General features: G+C 36.4%; 1 protein-coding gene across 9 annotated transcripts; it reads right to left on the bottom strand.

Annotated features, from left to right (window-relative positions):
- Positions 1-1,250: 1,250 nt before the first annotated feature.
- CCP110 (centriolar coiled-coil protein 110) lies at positions 1,251-24,017 on the bottom strand. Of its 9 annotated transcripts, none has more exons than XM_061401284.1 (18): positions 23,809-24,017; positions 22,001-22,146; positions 20,771-20,926; positions 19,999-20,154; positions 19,415-19,543; positions 15,367-17,011; positions 13,090-13,217; positions 12,421-12,598; positions 11,730-11,869; positions 11,206-11,322; positions 10,764-10,865; positions 10,465-10,581; positions 8,430-8,486; positions 7,599-7,672; positions 6,989-7,051; positions 6,287-6,346; positions 5,697-5,782; positions 1,251-3,409 (listed from the first exon to the last, which is right to left on the bottom strand). In XM_061401284.1, exons 4-18 carry the CDS (start codon positions 20,137-20,139, stop codon positions 3,357-3,359), a joined length of 3,090 nt encoding a protein of 1,029 aa, XP_061257268.1. In that variant the 5' UTR covers positions 20,140-20,154; positions 20,771-20,926; positions 22,001-22,146; positions 23,809-24,017; the 3' UTR covers positions 1,251-3,356. The 9 variants fall into 9 exon arrangements, with proteins under 9 accessions (XP_061257268.1, XP_061257263.1, XP_061257265.1 ...); XM_061401279.1 differs by having other exon boundaries at positions 13,090-13,220; positions 23,809-24,016; XM_061401281.1 differs by having other exon boundaries at positions 13,090-13,220; positions 20,771-20,818; positions 23,809-24,016.
- Positions 24,018-27,697: the final 3,680 nt, after the last annotated feature.

The following is a 27,697-nucleotide window of genomic DNA, read 5'->3' as shown; positions in this document are numbered from 1 at the left end:
GTTAAATGCAGGTTCTAATTCAGGTCTGGAGCAGTGCCTTGGCTTCTACATTTCTAACAAGTCCCCACATGGCCCTGCTGCTGGTCTCTCGATACAGAAGGGACTGTAAGTTGTGGGGTGGGGGGCTGAGAGGGGCAGCATATAACTCAGGAGGCAGTAGAGCTGACTAACATCATTTGCTCCTTAGCATTTTCAATCACTGAATCTTAACCCTGTTTTATCAAGTGTATTACACAAATAATAGAAGTAATCCTGAAACAGGCTGTTACGTAAAATGTGAATGAGAGGTTTTTCCCACTGTAGGTGAGAAGCAAAACCATAGTTCTTGTGGCTACACTATGTACCACCTCAAGAAACTGACGAAAAACAGATTAAACAAATGAAAAGGTATTATTTTACTGTTAAGTATAACTTTGGTTAAATGTGTTTATTCTCAGAGCTGTTTTTAAAACCTAACCATTTGTTCTCAGACCTGTTTTTAAAACCTAACCAATGTGACACCACTGTACCATATCCCAATCTGATTTGCTGTATTCCATGACTGAAAGTCTCCTTTGTTTTTCAAAATTATTTTTAAACCTATATGTATGCTCACTATGGTCTGTTAGGAATACCTTTCCAACTTCACTTTTTTTTTTTTATAACTACTACTCTTCATTTCAGGGAAAGAAGGGGAGTTGTGTGTGGTTGTTCATGGGACAGTGACACCTAACAAAAAAAAGATCTTCATCTCCAAAATGGATCCTTGTTTTCAGCTCAATATGAATAATAAAGAGTTCCCAGCCATCTCATTATTCCCAATATATGAAATAAACAATAAAGGGTAGCCATAGGAAAAGGGAGGGGCTCTTCTCACACTGCCATGCAGGTTATCACAGTGTCTCCTCAATAAGAGGTAAAAACAAGGACCATTGGATTATCCTCACATTAGACAGTCAGGCAGCATCAGGAGCTGGAGTCTTAACACTGCAAAATTAGCAGCTTGATGTGAGCTTCAACCTTAGCGTTCTCTCCCACTGGCTCAGCTCCAGCTGAAGACATTTCCAGCTCCAGTAAACTTCTGCCCTCTGAGAAGTCCAATTCATGTAAAATCAGATGCTGGGCTAAGCACTGTTACAGGTTACATATTAAACAGTGCGACATATTTTTCACGGGTCTTGTAAAAAATCATCGTATTAAAGTATTAATGTCTTGGTCACATACTTTTCAAAAGTCCTTTCTTTGGTAATAAAAAAAAAAATCACACCAAATTTCTTTTACAATGAAAAATTTATTTTGCCTTTTGCCTAGAAGCAAAACTAGTGAAAATTAAAGTATAAAAATAAATATAATTTACATTAATGGACATTCCACTCAAAGTAAAAATAATAAAAATAATATATATAAATAAAAAGCACATTAAAAGCACAAAACAATGTCTGGCACTTTTATGAGAAAAAGCTGTGAACATTAAAAAATTCGTAAAATATGCAAGCTTTACCCTTAAAAAAAAAACTCAAGTTCTGCATCCTTAATCCAAAACTAGTTTTAACTTTCTCTGAAACACACTATTTGTTATAGCCAATCTGCATTACTGTACACAAAACATTTAGCATCTATCTTTCATACTGGAAAGACCCACAATGATAAGTAATCTGTATCCTGAGTTTTCAGAATGATAAAGCACAATTTATCATATTAAGATCATTTTGATATACTTTGCCCAAAAATATAAATTGGTAATTCAGACGTTTTTGACTGTGTTCTATTTCTAATTTTCTGATTCACTCCTTAAATAAATGATACATTTCAATAAAGAAAATCAAGTTTACACCCAGAGTAGATTACAATTTTCTGTCTACAGTTGGATGGAAAAGTTAAATTTTAAAAGGAGTGGAAAATCGAAGAAAACCATCCTTATCTCAAAATCCTTAAGAGAATACTAAGAATACATACAGTCTGCATTTTCAAAATACCAGTATCTTTTTAATATTCAAGTCAGAAAGATTAAATGCACACATAAATGTTCCCAATTTTACGTGAGAAGCACAAAGCCCTTTTGGAAATAGCTTGATAAATTAACAACAATATTCTTTTTATAAAGTCATGTTCCCTTGGTAACCTTTTTTGGTTTATATTTTAAATGAATATGTTAGTGATGAAAAACCTTAAATATAAGTGTCTCATGTAATGCAGCCTTTCAACTAGAGTATTATCATCCCATTTGAAAATCTGAATTTATCATATTAGATAGCCCTTTATTCCTCTCCTAAATCAAGCATGCTAAAAAAAAAAGCAGAGTATGAAGAAATAAACAGACTAAATAGAAAATGTAACTGCATGCAACATGTTATTCTATTTTACAGAAATAGATTTAATAATGCATTCATTCCTAAGCACTACTACATTCAAGATTGTGCTATCTTCCCCAAATTTGTTACCCTCAACAGATTTCATAGTTTAGTAGAAATGTTTCTGATATTACTGGGGTAACGTACATTAAGCCTAACATTTCTGTAAGACAACTAGTTTTTGAGAAGAATGTACACTTGTGACCAAAATGATGACACCCAGCTACTTCTGTGGTACATTTTAGGTAGACCACAATAGGCAGGCAAGTGTGTTATCCTATGAGATCACATCATAAATCCAAGAATATGAGAGATTAATCAGTTTTTGCAGTAATAAAACAAAAGAAAAACATTCTTCTGCAATAATTTCCTCTTAAACAGAACAGTATCTAATTTATCAAATAGTGTGCTAAGATGAATGAACTTTGTATTTCAGAACTTATTTATAATTTATCACACCTTTTCAATATTTTATAGAAATAAACCCAAATGTCCTTTGAGTTTACAAAAAGGTTCTCAACAGACACCTGAGTAATAAAATAAACTTATACAGGTTAAGGACAAAAATGAGTCAGTTACTAAGCACTAATTTGTCTTCACCCAAAACTGAAGAGCAGACTCATTGGAAAAGACCCTGATGTGGGAAAAGACTGAGGGCAGGAGGAGGAGACAAAGGGTAAGATGGTTGGATGGCATCACTGACTCAATGGACATGAATTTGAGCAAACTCCAGGAGACAGTGAAGGACAGGGAAGCCTGGGGGGTATATTCCATAGGGTCTCAAGGAGCCAGACGCAACTTTGTGCCTGAACAACAACAAAAAACTGATACTAAGAGGAAAATTTGAGGTGGGGGGGGGGGGGAGGTGGTTAGAAAGAGACCAAAATATCCAGATGATTTCTCAGCCCTTTGACATCACTTTGCCTGTGTAAACAGAGGCCAGAGTTAAATAAAAAATCATGAGCAGGAAAAATAATATGAATCCTAACCTTTCCCCCCGTTTTTATCCTAATGAATGTTGTCTTCTTAAATTGTCGCAACATTTGGCCGCTTTCTTTGGATTTTTCCTGCATATACTCCTGGAAACAGAGCAAAACTAATATTATTTCTCAGTGTCGGTTTTTCTATAATGATACCATTTAATGACTGCTCACTATGTACCAGGCACTGAACTAAGCAAAATACATTAACATATTTAATCCTTATGTAAAATAATCATGAGGTCAAAATTGTTATACTATTTTAAGGGTACCAGTCACTTGTATAAACAACAGAATAAGAAGTAGAAACTCTGAGAATCCAATTCCACCTGATTCATTATTTTATTTAACCATTTTGCATTACTGTCTCCTACTCTAATCAGTTTTTGAATTTCACTGTAAACTCTAAAGCACAAGACATAAAACAATATGTCTTAAAATATGTGAGATCAGAGATTGCAATTTAGTTTGTAAAAACTATGAACAACTTTAACTGCTTTGCAGCAAACTGCAGTTCAAACACCTCAGAACTCTACTTCAAGCTGAGAGATTGATAGTCTAACAAAACTGAACTTTCTGTAAAATGCTTAATAAAAGGTATGTTCTTTTATTAGAATATGTAATGTAGGTAAAATCAATGCATAATTTCAAATTTCTTTGAAACATAATCCAGGCCATTAAAAATTTAAGGAAGACAGAATAGTCTTTTCAAAAGCAACTACGGATCCCTGTGTTGAGATTCACAGAATTTTAGTCAGTCATAACAGAAATTTTAAAAGGATAAAATTCTTTAGTCTTTTTCAATTGTCTAAATATGCACTCTTGTATAAATAAATCTTCAGGAAAAAATAGGAAAGAATTTTTGTACTTGTTAGATACATATTAATTATACATGTTTGAATGAACATGTATAATTAAGGGTTAAGTATATTTTTATTAATAATTATGTTGCAATGCACTTAAACCACAATAGTTCTAAGTACTGAACTTCATTGTACACATTAACTGCAATGACTTTCTTTTCATCCCTTATACTGTTGCGTATTACTGAAAAGAAAACAGTAGTTGCTATTTTTCTTATAGGTTCACAAGTGACAAATAGTGGAGATGAAATGCATGAGAAAAGAATATGGAAAGTAGTCACTGTGGGAATAGATAATACTAAGCAAAACAAAACTTATTCTTCAATAACTTGCCAACTAGCTAGATTTATCAAATTATTTAATGCTAACATGATAAAAAACTGAAAATGTCTTAAAATTTCACAAAACTTCACAAGCAACAGATCTGGTGTTTGGTCCAAATGGTTATCTTTCAAACAAGCTGATCCAACCTCTGGAATAAGCAGGATTTTCAACTCTCTAATCCCTTTAAAACAGCTCCATTGACTGTCACTCGCAGTGAATTCCAAAAGATGACCTTTTAAATTATCTACATATTCAACATTATGAATTAAACTATTATACATGCAAAAGGTGAGCAATCAATTCAAAGTTGTGATCAATATCTTGTTCCTTCTTTGAACTTATGTGAATAACATGAAAAAATTTGTTGCTTGTTCCCTCCTAATTTGGAGGAAATCACTTAGCAATAAAAGCTCTAAAATATATTAAGAGGAAGATTAGAACTGTTAAAGATTTAATTTTCCTTGCCTGGTGATTAGATTTCTTTTAAAAGTTTAGAAAGCAGTCTAGTTAAAGCAAAACAGTTTGCAAGTATTTTTAATGGATCACATAATTTTTGGTGAGCTTATCATAGTGTCTTAACAAAGGTAGCTAAAAATATTAAAACATTAGCTTAAAGGTTTTGCATCAGCTCAACAACAAATTTGTCTTTCTGCCACCATAAATAGGATTTCAAAACACATTTTTTTGTTTAATCCTTAAATAATTCTCAAGTAATGAATATAAAGACATTTAGCTCAAGCTTCTTATTGAGCAAAAGATTAAGCCCTTACCCCCTCGCACTTGGCATATTCACATGTGACCCTGTAGTCAGAGGGAAAAATTCTTCCCCTTATGTGCAGATACAAATATTCCTGGGGGATGCACTGCCCCAAAACTGAATAGACATGCACAGATTTGGATAGATCATTATATTTTACTCATTTATAAAAACTCTTCTGAATTAAGTGTGTATAATTCTACAAATTTTTCAAATTAAAAAATACATAGTATCTTCATGGAATTTACACTGAACCACCATTTTACTCAGACCTCCTGCTGCCATAAGATACTAATACAAATGATCACCAGTAGGAACGACTGTGAATATGCCAAAATTATGGTGGCAAGGAAAGACACCATATCCCCCTGGTATGGCCTGCGTTATGGGGCAGCTTGTGCACGTCTTTCTATCGAACAGGTTTCAGGAATTTGTTACACACCTGAAACAGGCGCTCTGCTAGGCACTCTGCTCTGTGAAGACTTCTGTCTATTTTGCACAACCCCCTTCACTGATGTCTTAGGGGTTCTAATTGAATATAAAAAAATTAATAAGTCACTTGCATTAAGTTCTAAATGTTCAACATTCAAAAAAAGCAACCATACTGCATCAACTGTTCAAAGCACAAATAAGCTTGAAGAGAATTTAAGTCTCATGCATGCGCACAGTAAGAAAACTATACTTTTGCTTCAGCAGGAGACAATAACCACTAAACTATAGCTTATGCTTTGTTGGAGAATCACTTTGGTGATGCTGAACGTACTATATGGATGTTTACTATATTTAATGAGCAAAATGGTATGAAATGAAAAGTAAAAACACACCAACAAAAGATGATAATTAAAATATAATACACAACAGTACACCAAAGGGTTATCTTTGAACAAAACATTAAAAGCTCTTCCTAATGCTATAAAAAGACCATATTTTAAAATAATTATCTTTTACATAAAAAGCACTACGTTATTTTTCCCTCTCAGATCTAATCTCGATTTGAATATTTTTAAATACCCATGTGTGTTGAATTCTTACCCTTGTCTACTCAGTAGCCTATGAACAGGTGCATTCTGTCCTTGATTTGGCTGAAGGACTCTGTTGACAAAGTAAATAAAAATTAATCAACAGGATAAATTCAGTTTTTCCCCTATTATCTTTCAATAGATGAAAGAAACAGTGAGGAAGAAGCCAACTATGCAATGATCTGGCCTATACTTTACCACAAAGGAAAACGAAGTGATTAAAGCATATTAATATGGTGCCTAAATGCTCACCAAGAGGCCAAACCTTGGTTTTTTTATCAGGAGATATCTAACATAAGTATTAACCCTGTGCTTTTAGATAATTTATTTGTGTACTTTACAAAAGCCAATTTTTCCTTTCAAACATCTGAGAAATAAAACACAAAGAGCACAAAACAGGTCACAATTAAGTTTAACCTTCTAAGGTTTTAAAGTAAATATCCAAGATCCCTGAGACTGCAAACTGAACTCAAAGACATATGGGGCTCAAATTTCTATGTCCTACAGAAAGCTCCAGGAACATCTGGTCTGACACATGACCTTGCACATGATCAGGTATTACTGTGGATTCTGATCCTCTCGGCCTCCAACTCAACAGGGAGAGATTTACTGATGTAAAGGAGAACAAAGCTAATAAAAAGCTTGGGATTTATAAAATTTTCTTCTCCTTAATAGTTAAAAAATAGTCTCTCAGTGAGACTGTGATTTTTCTCACCTTGTTTCAGAAGGATTTTGCTTAACCAGAAATTTCTTACTTGGCATTCCCATTTCTGCAGCCCTAACACAATATAAAAATAAGGACATACAAATAATGTTTTTAGAAAGGGAGAAAATACATGATTACAAATGTGATACAGGATGACAGAAACAAATCATTTCAAAGTCAGTATACTACTGGAAGACCTATAATAAGCATATTAAAGACAAATTTTAAGAAAGAAGAGTTTTAATAGGATAGTTTCAGAATATTCTTTGCATTAAGTTTTTCCCACTATGAAGTCTTTAGAATATTTGAAAAAGAATATATTTAAAAGATAAAATTAACATTGAACATAAGGATTAAGTATTTTTAAGATTATTTGACTAGCTATCAATTATACAAGCTGACGTTGACATACTTTATTAATACATTTATCTACAGATAAAACCAGATTTTCCCACCTGATTTTAATAAAACTCTCTATACAAGGGAACTTCTATCACCCTAGTTGAAGAAGAGTCAATTGTTCTTTATTTCTAATTTGAAAATACAAACCAACAGATGCTTAAAATCAATTGGCCTGATAATAATGAAATTAGAATGTGACAAGGCATGAAAAACTTACTTCATGTACTTCTTCCTATCAAGAGACTTCTGTGTTGCAGCTGAAAGAGCCACTCGTGGACTTTTCATTTTATCCTTTAAGACAAAAGTAACATGAAGCTCTAGTGGTATCAGTAATACCACTGTATTATAGTATAGGATGATCTCAAATTGTATGGAAAGACTTCTCTTATTAACATTTTGAACTTTAACCTAGTCTTTACAATTGAAACAATCTGATTTTTCAAAATTAATTAAAATTATTTTTCCCAATAATATAAATTTGGCTTGTTTCTCTTTTGCCAACCCCACTAAGATCACTGATTCAAACCACAGATTTCCAACACTCTGATATACAGCTGACCCTTGAACAACACAGGTTTAAACTGCCCAGGTGACATATATCCAGAATTTTTTCAACAAATGTATTGGAAATTTTTTTGAGATTTGTGATAATTTTTAAAAACTCAAAGATGAACTGTATAACCTAGAAATGTCCAAAAAAATTAAGTATGTCATTAATGCATAAAATATATGTATCTACTGGTCTATCCTTATAAGCATAAGGTGTGACTATTTCACATAAAATCAGTGTTTATTTTCTGTTTTATAACTTTGCTTTCAAAGTTACATTACCATATAATATGCCAGCCTCTCTCTCTTTATCCCTCCCTCCTGCTCTCTTCTCTTTCAACTGCAGCATATCATAACAGGTAAATGGTGTTAAAAAAGAAAAAGGCTAACCGTTTCCAATACTGTATTATGAACATAGCTGTAACACTGTAGGTCATAACTATAACGATTTATTCTTTAGTGTGGGCTTCCCAGGTGGTGCTAGTGGTAAAGAACCTACTTGCCACTGCAGGAGACATAAGAGACTCAGGTTTGATCCCTGGGTTGAGAAGATCCCCTGGAAGACAGCAAAGACAACCCACTCTAGTATTCTTGCCTGGAGACTCCCATGGACAGAGAAGCCTGGTAGATTATAGTCCATGGGGTCGCAAAGAGTCGGACACAACTGAAGCGACTTAGCACAGCACAGCAGCACATTATTTAGTGCACAGGCCAGTCTACTATGAAGTAATCACAGTGCTTATACTAGGCTCCCAGAAATCAAACATATTGCTGTCTCTTCATTATCAATGCATGAATCATTATACCTGTAAATAAACATGAATTTCTTCATGTTACATGTTATCTTTTCATTTTTTATGTCTAATGTTAGTAATACATATAGCATCTTCAGTGTTTTGTATCATAAAAGACAATACTGCTGTAGGTACTGCAAGACAGGATTCATCTTGTAAACAAACAACATAAATTTATGGTATTGATACAGTACAGTATGGTAAATATATGTTCTCTTTATTATTTTCTTTAGCTTATTTTACTGTAAGGATACAGTATATAAGACATATAATATACAAAATACGTGTTGATTGTTCATGCTATTGGTGAGGCTTCTGATCAACAGTAGGCTATTAAGTAGTTAAGTTGTTGGGAAGTCAAAAGTTATACTCAGATTTTTGACAGTGGGCCACCCCTAAACCCCCACATTGTTCAAGGAGCAACTGTATTTCAAATTAATTTGGAGCCTGTTTTCTAATTCTCATTTATAAAAGAGGAACTATGCACATGATAGTTTCAAGGATATTTAATCAAGAACAGTCAATAGTTTTTTAATGAGTCATCCAAGCAGCATACCATGCTTAATTCAAAAACCTAATCACAAAACAGTATATAATCCTTTTACCAGTTTCTTTTCAATTTGTCTACAGATTTAACTATTTTTGGTAATCCTGAGAACTCTGTTTTAAGAATTGTAGGAAGGGTGCTAAAATCAATAAAGAATGATATTTAGTATCAATTACTCCAAACCCAGAAGAACCTCATTGTGAAGTAATTATAGATAGATAAATAAATATACCCCTAGTTCCTATTAATATTTGGTCTTTGAACCCAGTTCCTGACACAAAGCTCCTAAAACTCTTGTAATCAAATATCCTGAGTGACAGGATCATCTTTTTTCCTAATGCTCAATCTTGGACTTTGTTTCTTGACACAGAGCTCCTATATCTTTTGGAATTTCCTGGGTGACAGAAGCATCCTCTTTTTTTTCTTGTTTTCAAACCTGGGATCTGACAGTAAAAGCACCAAGCCCTAACCACTGGGTTGCCAGGGAACTTCCCAAAGCACCTTCTGTTCTAATAAGACAAACCTGAGGGTCTCTGGATAAGGGCTAGTCACCAGAAACACCAACATGATTACAGCCTTAGAACTTTCAGTCTCACCCCCTATCATCTGGGGCAGGACTGAGGCTAGAAATTGAGTCAATAATCAATCATGCCTTCATGATGAACCCTCCATAAAAACCCAAAATACACGTCCCTATGCTGAGAAGGTGGCGCACAGCCTCCACAGGATGGAAGCTCCTGCTCTCAAGACCCTTCCACCCCGCACCCTGTGCATTTCTCCTTCTGGCTCTTCATCTGTTACTGTATCCTTTATTATATAATAAACCATTAAATGTAAGCAAAGGTTTCCCTGTGTTCTGTAAGCCATTCTAGAAAAATCTTCAAACCAGAGTAGAGAAAGTGTTCATGGGAACCCCAATTTATAGCCAATTGGTCAGAAATACAACATGGAACCTGAGATTGGCATCTCAAGAGGGGCGCAGTCTTATATGAATGTCTCCCTATCTTGTAGCATCTGACACTGACACCAGGTAGATGGAATCAGAACTGAACTGAATCATAGGACACCCAGCTGGTGTCAGAGATCTGGTGTGGGAGGAAAACCCACATATTTGCTATGAGAAGTATCTTGTGAGTGTAAAGGAAAGCAATGTGTTTTTCATCATTCACTAATTTAAAACCCATGAAACATACCATTTGCCTGAGCATTTTCTCTTTGCGAACTTCTCGATCATGATGTAGAATAGACATTCTTTCAGCTGCATCCATTACAAAGAATATGTCATGAATGCCATACAGGGCAGCTCGCAACTAAGTTCAAAAGAAGAAAATATTATACCAATTTTAAAAAGATGAGGTTAGAGGTCAGTAATATTATGTACTCTTAAAGAAAAAGGTTAAAGTTTTAACTGAAACCTACTTTCAGTGGTTCAATCAAGGGAGAGAAATAAAACATTTCCATCTCCTAAGAGCCTTGAGGACACATGCATTACCTGAGCTAACACTCTTTCCTGAAGAGAAGCATCTTGTGCTGAAACAACTCCTCTCTTTAAAGGTGCTTCTGACTGAAAACTTCTTATAAATTCCATAGTATCCTGAAAAAAGAAATGCTCCTTCATTTTTCTAGGAAGATTTCATGATCACTGGAGTTTGTGTTCTTTTTTTCAGTCAAAACAAATGTAAGTACGCAAATAAAACTATTACATCAGAAGTCAAACAGCACTCTCTTTAAAGTGAGACAAAAAATGCACAACCTACTTCATTCACCTATTTTTAAAAATTATCTGAATGAGATTAATCAATTTCTAAAATTTAAGCCTTTAAGGGGACTGAAAGTATTTGATCTGCCTAAGTACTGAACTCAATTGTCAACCGTGTCAGAACACTGATAGAAACTGAGATGGAAATGCAATACAATGTACACAATCCTCTTACTTTCACAGTTTGTCGAAGTTGTTTCAGCTTATCTGTCTGCATAAGCCTACGAGTAAGGAATCCTTTTGCCACTGCAGTTACTTTGTTAAATTTTGCTTGTACTTCTGGACTGAAAACCTAGAAATAGTATAGACACAACAATTTAATAACCTGAACATTATACTCAAGACTGTTTTCTTATCTATTACAATGAATAGTTTGTACATATGAAATTCTTCTATATGTGTTTGCTGTGTTGTTTAATATCTAATAAAAGCTAAGCTTCTGATGTATCACAAAATATTTATGGTTCACTTGTAGAACCTAAGATAATGTAGCTCTTTAAAAAAGATAGATTAGGGACTTCCCTGGCGGTCCAGTGGTTAATATTCTGTGCCTCCACTTCAGGGGGCCTGGGTTCAATCCCTGGTCAGGGAAACAAGATCCTGCATGCCAGATCCCACATGCCATATGGTACAGCCAAAAACAAAATAAAATTAAAAAGACAGACAGACATGCATGCATATATCATTAAGTTTGCCCACCTGAGACCACTTAGTTTTGGCCCTTCCAAAAGGCCTTGTTACTGAGAGTTTGGTCAAGCCACTACTTGATGATCCCCAGAGGTAGAATGGTACTTCATTTGCAGAAGCAAAGCTATGTTGTAGGGCAGAACTTGTGAAACCTTGAGAAACATACACATAGTATTGTATTTGATGTCAAAACAATTAGAATACACAGAACATCCAAATAAACATGACACTCATTAAGAATAACAACTCCTCTGAAATTGATCCACATGAAGACTTAAAATATTTATGGACTTCAAGCTTATACACCAGATGGATCTTTTCAACACAAAGAGCATTTCAGGATAATTGAAGATAAGCTCTTACTGGGGCTGGGAAATGAGATGTAATTCAACATCACCCAGGAGATAGCAAACTGAGTTTTCCCTTGAAGAATATCACCTGCTGCATGAGTGAACAAAGACTGGGCTCTGAGTCAAATTTCCTGATATTTTCCTTGCTAAGGTGGCTTTTCTTCATGAACACCTGCTCACTGGTCTTCGCTGCTATCATTTCATTTTTCATCAATTAGTAAGCAGCTGGCAAATAGCAGCGGGTTGGACATGCGATGACTAATAGAAAGGAGGTACAATTTTAAAGTGTGCCAAACAAAATATCTTAGTATAAGATAATTTTCTTAAATGTTAAATGATTTTTTAATATTTACCAGAACTATTTGAATTCGAAGTATGGAGTGAGTCCACTTGAGACAGCACTGTGTCTAGTAAACCAGAGTCACTTATCTTTCTCCATCCAAAGTCCACAGCATTGCTAATGTCCAATTCAGAGGCTTCTGCTGTAATTATTGTCTTCTCTTTTAACATTTTCTCCTGTTCTTCTATGTCCTGCAGATTAAGTTTATTACAATGTGGTAGGCTCTTTTGTTTAATTACATCTCCAAAGAGTATCATTTTAGGCTTAGCTAAAAGTATGTATGATTATCAGCAAATTATTACTTTAGGTTTTCCTCCCTCAAATAAAATTGACAATTTGTTTAACTGATTCTAAAATGTAATAATCTTAAAACAAGTGTCCTTCCTCTTCTAATACACCCTTACAGAAGGCATATTTCAGCATCTACTTATAAAATACCTTTTAAATTATTAAAAATTTTGAATCAAGGATTCAATTAAGTATCCTTTTGATAAACTATGCATTTACTTTTAGATAAGCATCTAAATATTGTAACTCATACTTTGGCAATAAAAATACCATCCATGTAACAAAATCAATGACCCCCTTAGAGTAAGATACACATAAGTAACAATTACAAATATCCTCTACATGACCAAAATTCCACTCACCAGCCCTATATCCCTACATTTTAATTCCTCACCTTTTGCAGTCTTTCCTGTTCCCTTTCCTGCTCAGCTATGAGTAGTGATAACTGCTGGGCATGCTGTTCTTCTAGTCTCTTCCGCATTTCTTCAAAAGCTAGTATCTTGCTTTTTAGTATCTCCTCGCCTTCTGAAAAAAAAACATGTCCCCTCAAATTTAGAAAATTTAGTAATATCTGATGATTTATACCATCAATTTAAATTACGCTTCTAACCAGAGAATATTCCTGGATCCAACATAGTACAATCAAGATACAGCCAGATCACCATTCTGAACCACATTCTCTTTTGTTCTCCTTTCATTTCAGATTACTAAAGGTCTGTATCTTATCACCCTCACCCAACTATTCAACAGATCCCTTCATGATCTGAACTGATGGAGACAAGACTGTATGTTCCATCCAGACTCTCCTTACTCCAATGAACTTCAAGATGTGGTTCTCGTGTGCACCTCACCTCCATTTATTCTCTTCACTCTTGTCCTTTTCCAGGGTCTCTAGTATTATAGCTTAGCCTGTGCTTTTTCTTTTAAATAAATGCTTTGATAGTGTAAAGCTACTCAGTATAAAGTTCCAAAAAAGATTAAATACTAAAATTCCATATAATTACTAAAAAATATATTAAATCAGTATGACTATGCAACTTACTGAACAGAAAGTGGTGAGATACTCTGAAATGTTGAAATACCAAGTATTACACAGACGTAGTACAGATATTCAGGGATCCACTGTAATTCCCCTAAATTCAAAGAATCCTTCTTTTCAAATACACAATGATTTTCATTGAAAATAATTATATTTGTCTTACTCCTGTAGTAGTCCAATAATTTGTTCCTAAATCCATTTTATTCAGCTGTAACAATTGGCATTTGTACATGGGCAATTTTTTATAGGTTGACAGGGGGAGCTGGAAAAGCAGTAGAATAGTTAACTCTCAGCAAGAAAGGAAAAAGGCTCTCCACTTAACCACTCAGCCAATAGCAGGAGTCCGTTCAGCTCTACCTTAAAAACTTATAAATGAGCGCCTGTCCAGGGGCTCCCTCTTTGGGAGGTGTCCCAAGGTAGACAGCCAAGCTATGGGCAGCTCTCAGCACACTGTGCTGCCTCCCATGCCCACCACCACCACAACCCAGCTGCCTCCATGACCAGCCTGATCTCCCACACATGGCCTTCCTCTTATGCCAAAATTGCCACTTAGTTAGTCCCTGTACTTTTGGTATTCACCAAGACAGCCTTAGCCTGTTGTGTCATCTATTTAGAGAAGCCAAGCCAGCTTCTCAAGTATCAACTGTTTTCTTTATTAGAGTTCTGATAAAGCTGCACATGCATTAAAGGATCTGCCCCAATCCAACTCTATTTTTCTGATAAACTTTGTTATTTTTAGTGTGCAATTTTACAGAATATAGTTTTTTTTCAGGAGGCTATATATCACATTAGTTAAAATGTCTGTGTCTAAAAAGTTAATTTACTTGATTTATAAGTCTTTACTATCAGTAATGAAGAATTACGAATCATAACAACAAAGTAAGGTGTAATAAGACTTGTTTTAACAAGTTGCTGTTAATATAACACTAGATGCAACAGAAATTTTGAAATAATTTTCACTACTAAATATACCGAGCCTTATCAGTGCTATTTTCTCTAATAATTTGATGTTAAAGTGTTTACTGAAGGGCCAACTTGTGGCTCAGACAGTAAACAATCTGCCTGCAAGACGGGAGACCCAAGTTCAATCACCGGGTCAGGAAGATCCCCTGGAGAAGGAAATGGCAATCCACTCCAGTATTCTTGCCTAGAGAATTCCATGATCAGAGGAGCCTGGTGGGATACAGTCCATTTGGGGTCACGAAGATCAGAGACGACTGAGCAACTACACTTTCACTTTTCAAAGGGCCAACTGCATAAGCATCTCATTACAAATCAAAGGGCAAACTGGTGAAAATACTGGAAGGAATATTGGTGAAAATAAAGGAAGACATAACAGCAATACAATGGATTAAAACTATGAATGATGCTTCATGCAAGAACTTTTTCCTTCAGTCATTAACAATATTCTCTATTAATACTAAATGGACTGTGAAAGATTTATAATTTAAATAAGAAAATCCTTTAAGAAAGCCTATCAAGTGGCAATACACTGTAGCTAATTATGCTCTCTGATAAATGAAAGTAACCTGAACAGGTGAAGACAATTATTATTATTCTGCATATTGTCAATTAAAAGTATTAAAGATGCCATCTGTTTGGCAGATATTAAACACTGCAAAGTCTTCTTACCTTTGGAACTACTTTCTAACATCTTATTCTTGATGTAGACAGATCCTTTAGAATATCTTTTTTCTGGCAAATGTTGCCTTTCCTGTTCAGCTATTCCAGTTGTTACAACATAAGGGTAGTTTTCTTTTTGCAAATTATCAATATCTAAATCAAGTCTCCGTTTAACTTTCTCAAAACTGTTATCCAAAAATTGTTCTTTTCCACAGGACACTGTAGGGGTATCCATCTGCTGTCTGGTATTCTGGTTCTGCATCAGTAAAGGAGATGGGTTTTTTACATCGTAAGACTTATTCAGTTCCATCTGTAAATTGAAGGAGTTTTTCTCTAACACATTGGTTGACTTGACTCCACTCACACTACCAAAGTTTTGACTCAGAACACACTCTCTGGTGGCATATGGCTCATGCAATCTTTCCCCTGCAGTACATGTACTGTCCACTCTGTGCGGTCCTCTCGCATCAGATATTAACTGACCTTCCATGATAGCAAGTCCATGAATAACTTTATTTTCTAATTGATTACCTGAAGGTTGACATACCTGATTTGATTTACCTAAAACCATTTCCTGTATGGCTTCTGTATTTTTGCTGACATAAACCTTACTTGAACAAACTCCTGATAAATCAACTGGTAACTTTGGCACAGTTTCAGGTACATTTGTTTTTTCATCAGTTTCTTGAACAACTAACTCTACTGCCTGTTCTTTCCCTTTAGGACTTAATTCTGAAGCATTTATTGGGTTATTTATAAGTATATGACATGCTGATGATGGCCTAGAACGCCTTCGATGCATTTTAGGACTTAGGCTTGGCTCTGGGCTAGGTATTTTGGCATATGAACCAGTAAGACTTTTGATAACATTATTTTCAGTAACAAAAGTGGGAATGCCTTGGAAATTAGAATCAGTCTCTAAAACAGTGGTATGGCCAGTTCGTATAGATATGTCCACTTTAGAAAAGTTACCTAAAACAGATGTATTCATGCTGCTTGCTTGAGTGAAAGCACCTTGGAGAAGAACATTTGATTTATTAAGGCTTGGTTTGTCAGGAATAACTGAACCACAGTGTTTGCCTATCAACGGGGACTTCTCCTTTCCATTGTCAGTCACTTTAACAGCATCATTTTCTTTGTCTGAATGACTCTCATTAACACTCCTCTTTACACTACTTCTCAGACTGCGTCTAGACTGCTCCCTTTCTATATATTCCTTTGACTTTTTCATCAGGTTCTGAAGACTCATTATGTAGGGATCCGGAGTAACTTCCTCCAAAAGTGATGGATCTTGTTCTTCATTTGTTGGAAAGAGAACATCAGAAGTAAGTGTCTCCTGTGCTGCTGTTGAGGAAGTCTTTAAAGAAGCTTCATTTTCTGCCTGGCTAATATTTGAACTATCACATTGCTTCAGATAACTCAATTCTTCCGAGTCCCTAGCTAAGTCTATTCTATTAGATTTAAATCGATCCTCATTATTCAATGGCAAAATTCCAGTTATCTTTTCAAACTTTGCTAAAGTAGAGTGTTCAGTAGGGCTTGGCAAGATATTTGGAAGTGTAGCAGGAACATTCAAGTTTCTGACTTCTGAATTAGAGTAAACTGTTTCAGTCTCCCAGTGATGAAAATCACTGGCATCAGGTGCTTTTCTAACCTGAAAAAGGAAATATAAAAATTAACATTTCATCACTACACAAAAAGCCTTTGATTTCATTGTTTTCTAAAGCAAAACTGAAACTGAAGATTCAGAATTCTAATATTTAAAAACACAAACAAAAGCTCAGATGACATTTTCCATGGTATTCTGTATCATATGGAGCACAAATTACTATAAAAAGCATCTACTGGTCATGCTGGACTATTTATTAAAAGATTATAAGAAAAAAAGTAACATCTAAATAATCTAATAAAATTATGAATGTATGTACACATCTATACACACACACATATATATTCATATACCAGTGTGCAATTTAATCTTGGAATAGAAGTATTTTCCATAACTTTCTTCTGGTTATATGTTATTAACATCACCAACTGCTTCTCCTATGAGAACTATCATCTAAGGATAACAATGTGTAAGATAAATAGCAAGTAATTAAATTCCTTACTTAAATGATTCCTCTTTAAGAAAGACTAACTTGCCCAGGATATTGATTAAGCAACATTAATCCAGTACCAAGACTCTTGCCTCCCATATGCTTGCTCCCAATTTTAACTAAAACCCTCTGTATGTTGAGACAAATTTGTGGTAAATGATAGCTCAGCTATGCAGTTTAATACTTGAAAAATAAAAACTTAAAACTCAATACATTAAAGCAAATTCCAATTTGATTAACTGATGACTACTTAAAACAACTGCCTGCGAATGAGTTTTTGAACAAGCAAAGTTAAAAACTTAATAAAAAAAAAAAAACTTAAAGAGAACAATTGTATACACAAGATTCAACAGAAAAAAAAAATAAAATTACATTTTGGATCTATTATTTTTAAGTAAAAAGTCAACTAGGATGTTTTCTAAAGATTCAGTTCAGTTGGCTCAGTTGGGTCCAACTCTTTGCAACCCCATGGACTGCAGCACACTAGGCTTCCCTGTCCATTACCAACTCCCGGAGCATAATTCTAAAGATTATACAAGCATACATGAAACTGGCAAAAATCATCACCATATTATCTTATGAATACAGACTCCAGAATCCTGAATTTTAAAAGATTTTTAAGCTGTTTTGTGTTTTTTTTTTTCTCAGACAACATGGCACTCCTATTTTAGCTTACAAATCCCAAGACATGCAATTGTTTCCAGGTACTCTGCAATAAACAATACAATGAGATATACTTACAACTTCACAACTGAAATAAAATAAAAGGAATACATACTCAGGACACGTGTTCACAGGTTTAAGTAAAATTATTTCCTCAAAATAGCTAAACATTACACATCTGTGATATTCAGCACCCATCCTTTTTATACATCACTAATATAAGCCTTTGATTATACAATTTAAATAACAACAACAAAAACAATCTACCACAAAATCACAGATTTTACAGGTAAAACAGACCTTAGAAAGCTTCTTGTGTAAGATAAAATTTCTCTAACTGCATAATTAATTCATTACTCTATATTGTACATGCAGAGAAAGTTTTTAAACTCAACGATAATCCCATTAGTAATATATTTGAATTGTTCCCTCAATGGACCAAGAATAATATGCTAGTTTTGTTCCAAAAATAGGAAATATGTAATAAATCAAAAACCCACCCTTGTTGTGCTACTCATTATAGTTTTTAAATTCAATATGAGGAGTAATTATACTTTACAAATTAAGATCAACTACCCACAGCGAAAGGAAGGTAGAGTTAGTGGGAAATATCATCTAGCATGAATTACATGAACCACAAACCTCTAAGATTATAAAAGAATTAAAAGATGTAACCAGAAAAACAGTGCTACATATGGCAGAAATTAAATTACTCAGTTTTTCTTCTTAGTATGAAACGATCCAGAACTTAAAACCAATTGTTTATACAAATCTAAAGTAACTGCAAAAGGTAAAGATGTGTGGTTTAAATAGTTTCAATTTGTATCTAAAATGCATCAAGAAAATTGTTATGTAATCTAAATTGCATTTGTATATCTAAGATCAGAATTTTCACCAAAAATATTGGAAGCTGTTATTTACTTTAGCAGAGAATGAGAATAAGATCACTGAGTCAATAGACTGATTAGTTCAGAGGTAAACTACAATGGCCAATTCTATCATTTTGTCACTGAGAATTCAATGTTTTTAGAGTCATAAGACACAGACAATAAGCAACTATACTCAGTGTGTGGGTCCACTGTCTAAATACCCTCTGATTCAAGTACTGAGCATCACTAACAAGCAAATGAATTTTCTTTAGAGTAACTGAAATGGAATATTGCAAATTACGAAGCTTCTCAAACACAACTGCATATTGGTAATTAACCACTAAAGCAAATATATTTCTGAAAAATATCATCAATGCTTACCTCATGATTTCTTAATTATAATTTAAAAGAGCTTATATTACACACCTGAACATTTTCAAGAATCTCTTGGACACGAGACAGTAAAGCTTTCTTCCTATTAACCTGCCTTCTTGCTTCGACATCAAGTGCTTTCTGCTTTTCTTGTTGCATTTCCTTTCTTTTCTCAATATTAAGCTGAAAAACATCATAAATATGTAATTACTTCTCTTAAATGTAAAAATATCATAAATTCAGGAAGTTCTGAACCAGAATGATTAAAGATGTGTGCAACAGGTAAAACTATCTACAGTGAAAGAAATCTGAACCATGGTTGGGGTTGATAACTGGGATGAAAGATGTGAGATCTTTCTGTGGTGATGAAAATGTTCTGTATTGGTGTGAGTTCTAAATGGATGCCATATATCAGAACTCAAAAAAAAAAAAAGCTATGTCTCTCCTTTTGAAAAGGGTTAAGCATCTTTTAGGTATTTATAAGCCTTTCATTTATTTTTATGTGAACATGTCTCTCCTTTTGAAAAGGGTTAGGCATCTTTTAGATATTTATAAGCCTTTCTTTTATTTTTCTGTAAACAACCCTACTGATTCACGATTTAAAAAAAAAAAATTATTTAAAATTAAAGAACATTTACCAGTGGAGAAAGCACAGCCACTCCATGGAAGCGAATAAGTGAGATGCTTTCAGACTGGACAGGTAGAAAGCTCTCTGTGGATAATGATGCTTCTTGGATTCTGGACAGACTTTTCTCACAAAACTTCTCATACTCCTCCATCTTCCCACAATCACACTACAGCAGGGGAAAAAAGCCATTTTTAATGTGCTGATCTTAGTTTATTTGGCAAATCTGTAGGGCACTGAAATATTTCTAGAATTCACAATTTCTAGAACTGGGCTTCCCAGAATTGTTTTCCTGATCAGGAGCTAATTCTTGGGCACAAAAAAGACCTCAAGACCCTGCCCAATTAAGCCTGGCTTCATGTACTAAATATTTCTGAAGATTTGTATATAGTCAATCTTTAAATGTGATTAATTTAGAAAGGCACAAAAAATTCAGCAATGAAACCTTCTGAAAAGAAACGCTATGCAACCTAACTTTAGACTTTAAAACAATATTATCTTTTCTTCAGCAGGACTTATCTACACATCACAGGAAAAACTATATAATACAAAGGTAGGAATCCTTAGCAAAACAAAAAAGGGGGGTGGGGGCTAGATAAATAAGAAAGATATTTACTTTCAAAAATTCTTCTACCACAAAGTCCAGTCTATCACTTGCATATCTTTAAGAATATAATTTGACTCCATGATAACTGGCCAAATCAGAAGTGAAAAACAGAATCTATTGGCCCTCATATTAATTCTACTTTATAGTTGAAAAATGGAACCATCACCAAACTACTTACAACAATCAGTCCAGTAATTTCACAATTTCTGGAAAACTGTGATGGTGGCTATGAAAATATAAGGTAACCAGGAAGGATTAGCTAACAATTCATTCATCCAGCATGTGTTAAATATTTGATTGCCTGTTTTCACAGTATTATGTCTGGCATTGTTTCCTAAATAAGCAAGGGAAAGGGAAAGAGAGCTATCACTGGACTCATAACCAACAAGGATATGAATTGTGAAAACTGAAAAACTAATACGATAATATTCCTTTAAGTGTTCATTTTTAAACAATTAACAACAAAAAAAAGAGAGGGAAGTGAAATTCAATTCATGACGTGGGATATGCAAAGATGAAATAAGATACAATATGATACTGCCCTAAGCCTCAAGGCACTTAAAAATTTAGTACTATAACGTATCCGGAACAAACAATAGCACAAATGGAAATGAAGGAAAATCATATATGAAATTATGATTACATTATGAGAAAATAAGATCTATTGCTAGTTTTGACAAACTGGTAGTCTTATTAATAGCCAAACTTCTTCCTATCATCCCATCAATTCTAATTATTTCTATATTCATTTATGCAAATTGAGCTTAATTTCAAAGAAATGGTTCTCTAGCGTATAAATGAGATTATCTTGCAAACTTAAATTCATAAAACAAGAAAATAAAATACAAAACAGCTTACTGCATGATAACCAAAGCAGGCCTCATTTAGTCTAGGCTTCAACCCATATTATATATTAAAAATTAGAATAGGCAGAAGCTAAGATATGAGCAAGTTAAATGATCCCCTCTCTACTAAAATACTTCAAAAGAATTTTTAACACAACCCACGCATCCAGCATTACAAGAAACAAAGATAGATTATTCATACAATGAATGTAATATACTTCCAATGGATATACAAGCAAAGCATGCAAGGTCTGGGAAATTTAAGGAAATAAAATATCTTTATGGTAATAGCTTTATATTTCTTTCAACATCATATAAACATGCCCCATTGCTACAGAAAGTTAAATTCACATCCCTTAAACAGTATATGTTTGCCATACACACTGCAGTCATACAGCAATATATTTTTATTACCGCATAACATGGCCTATAATAATGCATTAAACATCCAAATACAAGTCTAATATCATGATGATGAAAATAACCAAGTGACCCTACAGCATGAACCCTGCGTCATTCACTATCACACTATCCTGCTGTTTCCCAACTTTCATAGCACTTACCCCTATCTGAAATTATCTTGTTTATTTCCTTGGGTTTTGTCTGTCTTCCTCCACCAAAATGTAATCTCCATAAGCACAGGTACCTTCTCAGTCTTGCTCACCACTGAATCCCCATTACATAGGACAAAGTCTGTACACAGGAGGCACTTCATAAAAATATTGAATAAACAGAATAGTTAGCTCAAACAATAAAGTAAATCAGAAAAAAGAAGACAGTGGACTATACTGCAAAGAAGCTAGCAAGGAAGAATGGAATTTAGAGAATGGGAGTTTCATAGATGACCCTATTCCCAGAGAAAATGGTACCTCTAAACTGCAAAGCAACCATTCAAAAATTGAGAGCCGGAATCCTATACAATTAAGCAACAGGGAACTCCGTTTCTCATGCCACAATTACCTCTGTCAACAGGGTTTTATTTTAAGGGAGCATTGATTACAAGGCCACTGCAACCACAAACTACTGCCCCATACTTTATCACTAGGCATTACTGGTCCACTTGAATTAATAATTTGTTGGCTGCATCAAGTTCAGACATGACCTGTCTTCTCCATTTAAACTCGGATCCTTCTCCAAATGAGCCTCTTTGCAAACCCCATAGACTTACAACTCTGCTACGGGCTCATCAGTGCTCCATCAGAAATGTCACTGAAGGGAATGTTAAAAGAACACAGAACATGTCCTGTTTACACATCCTAGCTACTTGTTTACCCATCAGTCTTTTCAAAGGGGCAAAAAAACGGGGAAGCTTTCTTTTTCAGGCACACACGAGCTGTATGTTCTTGGCAATTCACTTACCATCTCTATGCCTCAGTTCCTGTAAAATAGGTATAATCATAGTATCGCTTTGACGAGATTCTGTGTGGATTCATTAGTAGGACATGCAGAAAGCAACGAATGGGAGCAACTTTCATTAGGAAGAGAATGATGAAGACTATTTTTTTTCCACTAGTTTATGAATTCCTAGAGGGCAGTTGGTTTCTGATAAGATTCAAATTGAACTTAAAAACGTGGGGGTTGAAGAGGGAGGGGACATATGTATACCTATGGCTGATTCATGTTGAGGTTTGACAGAAAACAACAAAATTCTGTAAAGCAATTATCCTTCAATTAAAAACTAAATTTTTTTAAAAAACGTGGAAAGGGGGACCTCAGCTTCCTCATTTTGCTGCGTTTATACCCCTCCCCATTAAGTCAAACTCTAGGCGCCTGCCATTTGCTTAAACTAGGAGCAGGGAACTGGGGTCATAACCAGGTAGAAGCTAAGGGTGGAAACCACCTAGTAGCATGAGGGCCAATAAAGATAATTTGCTTTTTTATCCTTCTGCTTATGCCCCCAGAGAGTCACAAACGCAGGGTGAAGAATGCGCCTAGGCCCTTTAGCTGGTGATAACTGGCATTCAGAAATGGCCAGTGCACACCCTGGGACGCTCCCCTTGCCAGGAAAAAAAAAAAAAATGGCCCAACCAGTTCTATCAACAGGAGATGGTTCCCCAGTTCTGGTCCGATTTTATTTACTGGGGACCCTCTGCCGTCTCCCCAGCGCTCCAAGCCCACCTTCCCCAGCTCCTCTGATAAAGCTCCATCCCGAGGACCCACCAGGCGGTGCCAGCATCTGAACATCACCTCCGCGACCGAAGCCGCCGGCCCCCGGGGCACCCGCCTCCACACAGCCTGAGTCTTTCCGGGGGCTCGAGGTCCGGAAGCCCCTGCGCTCGGGTTCCTTTCAGCTCCTCAGCGCGCCAATTCAGCCCGCCCTGCGGCCTCGCAGCCGAGACCCGCTGAGTCAAGCCCACTCTCAGGCACACACCTGTTCTCCCACGGCCCCGGCAGATTTCCTCCCCTAGCTCCTGGCCTTGGTAGGAAGCAAACTGCTCAATTGGTACTGACTGAAAACAGCTCCGTTCGCCGCCGCCTTCTCCTCCTCCTCCCCGCCATATTACGGTACTCTGGCGGCAACGCGGGCTCCTGGCAACCACCGCCGCCGCAGCCGCACCCCCACCTCCGGACTCCACCTCTTAGGGCCGGAACTTCCGGTGGCTGCTTCCGGGTCCGTTCGCCCGGTTGGGCCTTCAGAAAACTACAATCCCCGAGCTGCTGTGCGCCCCTGGGTACGCGTCCCCGCCCAGCGTTAGAAGGCGTTTTTCTTACGAGAGGCGCGGTGCACGCCGGGAAGCGTAGTCCTCACTGACAGCTCTCAAATTTTATTTCGTTAGGAACTGAAGCCTCGAGAAATGTTCTTTGAAGCTGCTATTTTTCACTTATTTGTAAAGAGATAACTTCTTTCTGTACAATCGTTGGAATACATACAGTAGGCACTAAAATTTTTTTCTCTCTAAAATAAAAAAATTATTGAATCCTAGATGCCACAACTTTAAGCTTCAACACTTCCCTACTCTTGCAAATCACAGGGAAAATACCTCCAAGAAAGGAAGGCAGCAGGTTCAGAATGGCAGGAAAAGCTCAGAATGTTTTGCCAAAGTTCTCTGTCCAAACATATTGCCAGTTTTCTGTCAACTTAAAAAAAAACCATGAGAGTTGTAGGTTAAGTTTTATTTGGGACAAAAATGAGGACTATTACTCAGGAGACGACAGCAATTCAGATAGTTCTGAGAAACTGCCCCCAGAGAGGCAGAGAGAGGTCAGTATTACATACAATTTTAGCGAAAAGGGATATGTGAAGTCAAGCACACGTTTTGCCAGAGGCTTCCAGCTGGTCACAAGGAGCTGATGTCAACATTAATGATCTTAGTGCTTTTCTAGATAGGAGTAGATGTAAGAATTGGGCTCATAAAATCTGAAAATACCCAGTTTTTCCCGGAGCACAAAGTGCCTCATTCCTGATCTCCACCCTGAACTCCTTTCAGGATGTGTTGAAGGTCAGTGGCTTCAGTGGCTAATAATTTAATCCTTACAGAGGCAAAGGCAACTGCCAATTTTTGTTGGCATTTTCAAAATATGATTTAGCAGCTAGCCCCTTTCCTAAATTGGCCTTACCATCTGCCTCTCTTTACCCTTTTTCCCATGTCAATTTTCTCATGTATAAAAGATTTAAACGTGCCTATCACAAGAGTAGTTGCAAGGAATACTTGAGATAATTCTTGCAGTTCCTTGTACAGAAGCCCCATCATCAGACCTTAGTAGGAGAAGAAGTCAGAGAAGGCAATGGCACCCCACTCCAGTACTCTTGCCTGGAAACTCCCATGGACGGAGGAGCCTGGTAGGCTGTAGTCCATGGGGTCGCTAGGAGTCAGACACGACTGAGTGACTTCACTTTCACTTTTCACTTTCATGCATTGGAGAAGGAAATGGCAACCCACTCCAGTGTTCTTGCCTGGAGAATCCCAGGGACGGCAGAGCCTGGTGGGCTGCCGTCTATGGGGTCACACAGAGTCAGACACGACTGAAGTGACTTAGCAGTTAGCAGGAGAAGAAGTACAGTTAGGAGGAGTAGCAGTAAAAATTTCATGGCATAAAACTGGGCAGCATGATGTTAGTCCTGACTGCCATTATCAGCTCATTTCATTTCACTTCTCCTGGCCTCAGTTTCCTCGTCTATCAAATGAAGGTGTTATTGAAATCCCTTCCAGCTTTATAATCTGATTATACCTGCTTTACAGTTTTGTTATTGTTCAGTCCTTGAATCCTGCCCAACTCTTTGTAGCCCCATGAACTGCAGCACACCAGGATCCTCTGTCCACCATCTCCCAGAGTTTGCTCAAATTGATGTTCATTGAATTGGTGATGCATATCTAACCATCTCATCTTCTGCTGCCCCCTTCTCCTTTTGCCTAGTCTTTCCCAGCACCAAAGACTTTTCCAGTGAGTCAGCTGTTTGCATCAGGTGGCCAAAAATTGGAGTTTCAGCTTCAGCATCAGTCCTTCCAATGAATATTCAGGCTTGATTTCCTTTTGGATTGACTGGTTTGATCTCCTTGCTGTCCAAGACACTCTCAAGAGTCTTTGCCAGCACCACAGTTTGAAAGCATAAACTCTTAAGTGCTAAACCTTCTTTGTGAGAAGAAACTCTCACTTCTGTACACGACTATGGAAAAACCATAGCTTTGACTATTGAGACCTTTGTCGGCAAAGTGATGCCTCTGCTTTTTAATATACTGTCCAGGTTTGTCATAGTTTTCCTTCCAAGGAGCAAGAATCTTTTAATTTCATGGCTGCAGTCACCATGTGCAGTGATTTTGGAGCCCAAGAAAACAAAAATCTGCCACAGTTTGTACTTTTTCTCCTTCTATTTGATTTCAAGTAATGGGAGTTGGTAATGGACAGGGAGGCTGGCGTGTTGCGATTCATGGGGTCTCAAAGAGTCGGACACGACTGAGAGACTGAACTGAACTGAATGGGACCAGATGCCGTGATCTTAGTTTTTACAATGTTGAGTTTTAAGCCAACTTTTTTACTTTCCCTTTTTACTCTCTTAAGAGGCTCTTTAGTTCTTCTTCATTTTCTGCCATTAGAGTGGTATCATCTGCATATCTATTCAGAAAACGAAGATCATGGCATCCGGTCCCATCACTTCATGGGAAATAGATGGGGAAACAGTGGAAACAGTGGCAGACTTTATTTTGGGGGGCTCCAAAATCACTGCAGATGATGATTGCAGCCATGAAATTAAAAGACGCTTACTCCTTGGAAGGAAAGTTATGACCAACCTAGATAGCATATTCAAAAGCAGAAACATTACTTTGCCAACAAAGGTTCGTCTAGTCAAGGCTATGGTTTTTCCTGTGGTCATGTATGGATGTGAGAGTTGGACTGTGAAGAAGGCTGAGCGCCGAAGAATTGATGCTTTTGAACTGTGGTGTTGTAGAAGACTCTTGAGAGTCCCTTGGACTGCAAGGAGATCCAACCAGTCCATTCAGAAGGAGATCAGCCCTGGGATTTCTTTGGAAGGAATGATGCTAAAGCTGAAACTCCAGTACTTTGGCCACCTCATGAGAAGAGCTGACTCATTGGAAAAGACTCTGATGCTGGGAGGGATTGGGGGCAAGAGGAGAAGGGGATGACAGAGGATGAGATGGCTGGATGGCATCACTGACTCGATGGACGTGAGTCTGAGTGAACTCCGGGAGTTGGTGATGGACAGGGAGGCCTGGCGTATTGCGATTCATGGGGTCGCAAAGAGTCAGACACGACTGAGCGACTGATCTGATCTAATCTGAAGGTTGTTGATGTTTCTCCTGGTAATCTTGATTCCAGCTTGCGATTCATCCAGCCTGGCATTTTGCGTGATATACTTTACATATAAGTTAAATAAGGGTGACAGTATACAGCCTTGATGTACTCCTTTCCCAATTTGGAACCAGTCCGTTGTCCTATGTCCAGTTTTAACTGTTGTTTTTTGGCCTGCATACAAGTTTCTCAAAGGACAGGTAAGATTTTCTGGTATTCCCACCTCTTTTAAGAATTTTCCACAGCTTATTGTGATCCACACAAAGGATTTAGCATAGTCAATGAAGCAGAAGTACATGGTTTTCTGGAATTGCCTTGCTTTCTCTATGATCCAACAGATGTTGACAATTTGCTCTCTGGTTCCTCTGCCTTTTCTAAGCCCAGTTTGTATATCTGGAAGTTCTCAGTTCACGTACTGCTGAAGCCTAACTTGAAGGATTTTGAGCATAACCTTACGGGCATATGAAATGAATGCAACTTTGCAGTAGTTTACTTTGCCATGTTCTTTTATT

The sequence above is a fragment of the Bos javanicus genome, chromosome 25 (assembly GCF_032452875.1).
Source record: "Bos javanicus breed banteng chromosome 25, ARS-OSU_banteng_1.0, whole genome shotgun sequence".
NCBI lineage: Eukaryota > Metazoa > Chordata > Mammalia > Artiodactyla > Bovidae > Bos > Bos javanicus.
The sequence above is the reverse complement of the archived record's forward strand: the minus strand, read 5'-3'. Positions and strand labels throughout refer to the sequence as shown.

What these genes read in the sequence shown, in the direction of transcription:
- CCP110 (XM_061401279.1), bottom strand. Translation starts at nt 20,139, where the DNA reads ATGGAGGAGTATGAGAAGTTTTGTGAGAAAAGTCTGTCCAGAATCCAA. An exon ending in AACAGGAAAGACTGCAAAAG is followed by an intron (nt 12,599 to 13,089) that starts GTGAGGAATTAA and finishes CTTAATCTGCAG; the next exon opens with GACATAGAAGAACAGGAGAA. An exon ending in AGGCTACTGAGTAGACAAGG is followed by an intron (nt 5,783 to 6,286) that starts GTAAGAATTCAA and finishes ATATTCAATTAG; the next exon opens with AACCCCTAAGACATCAGTGA.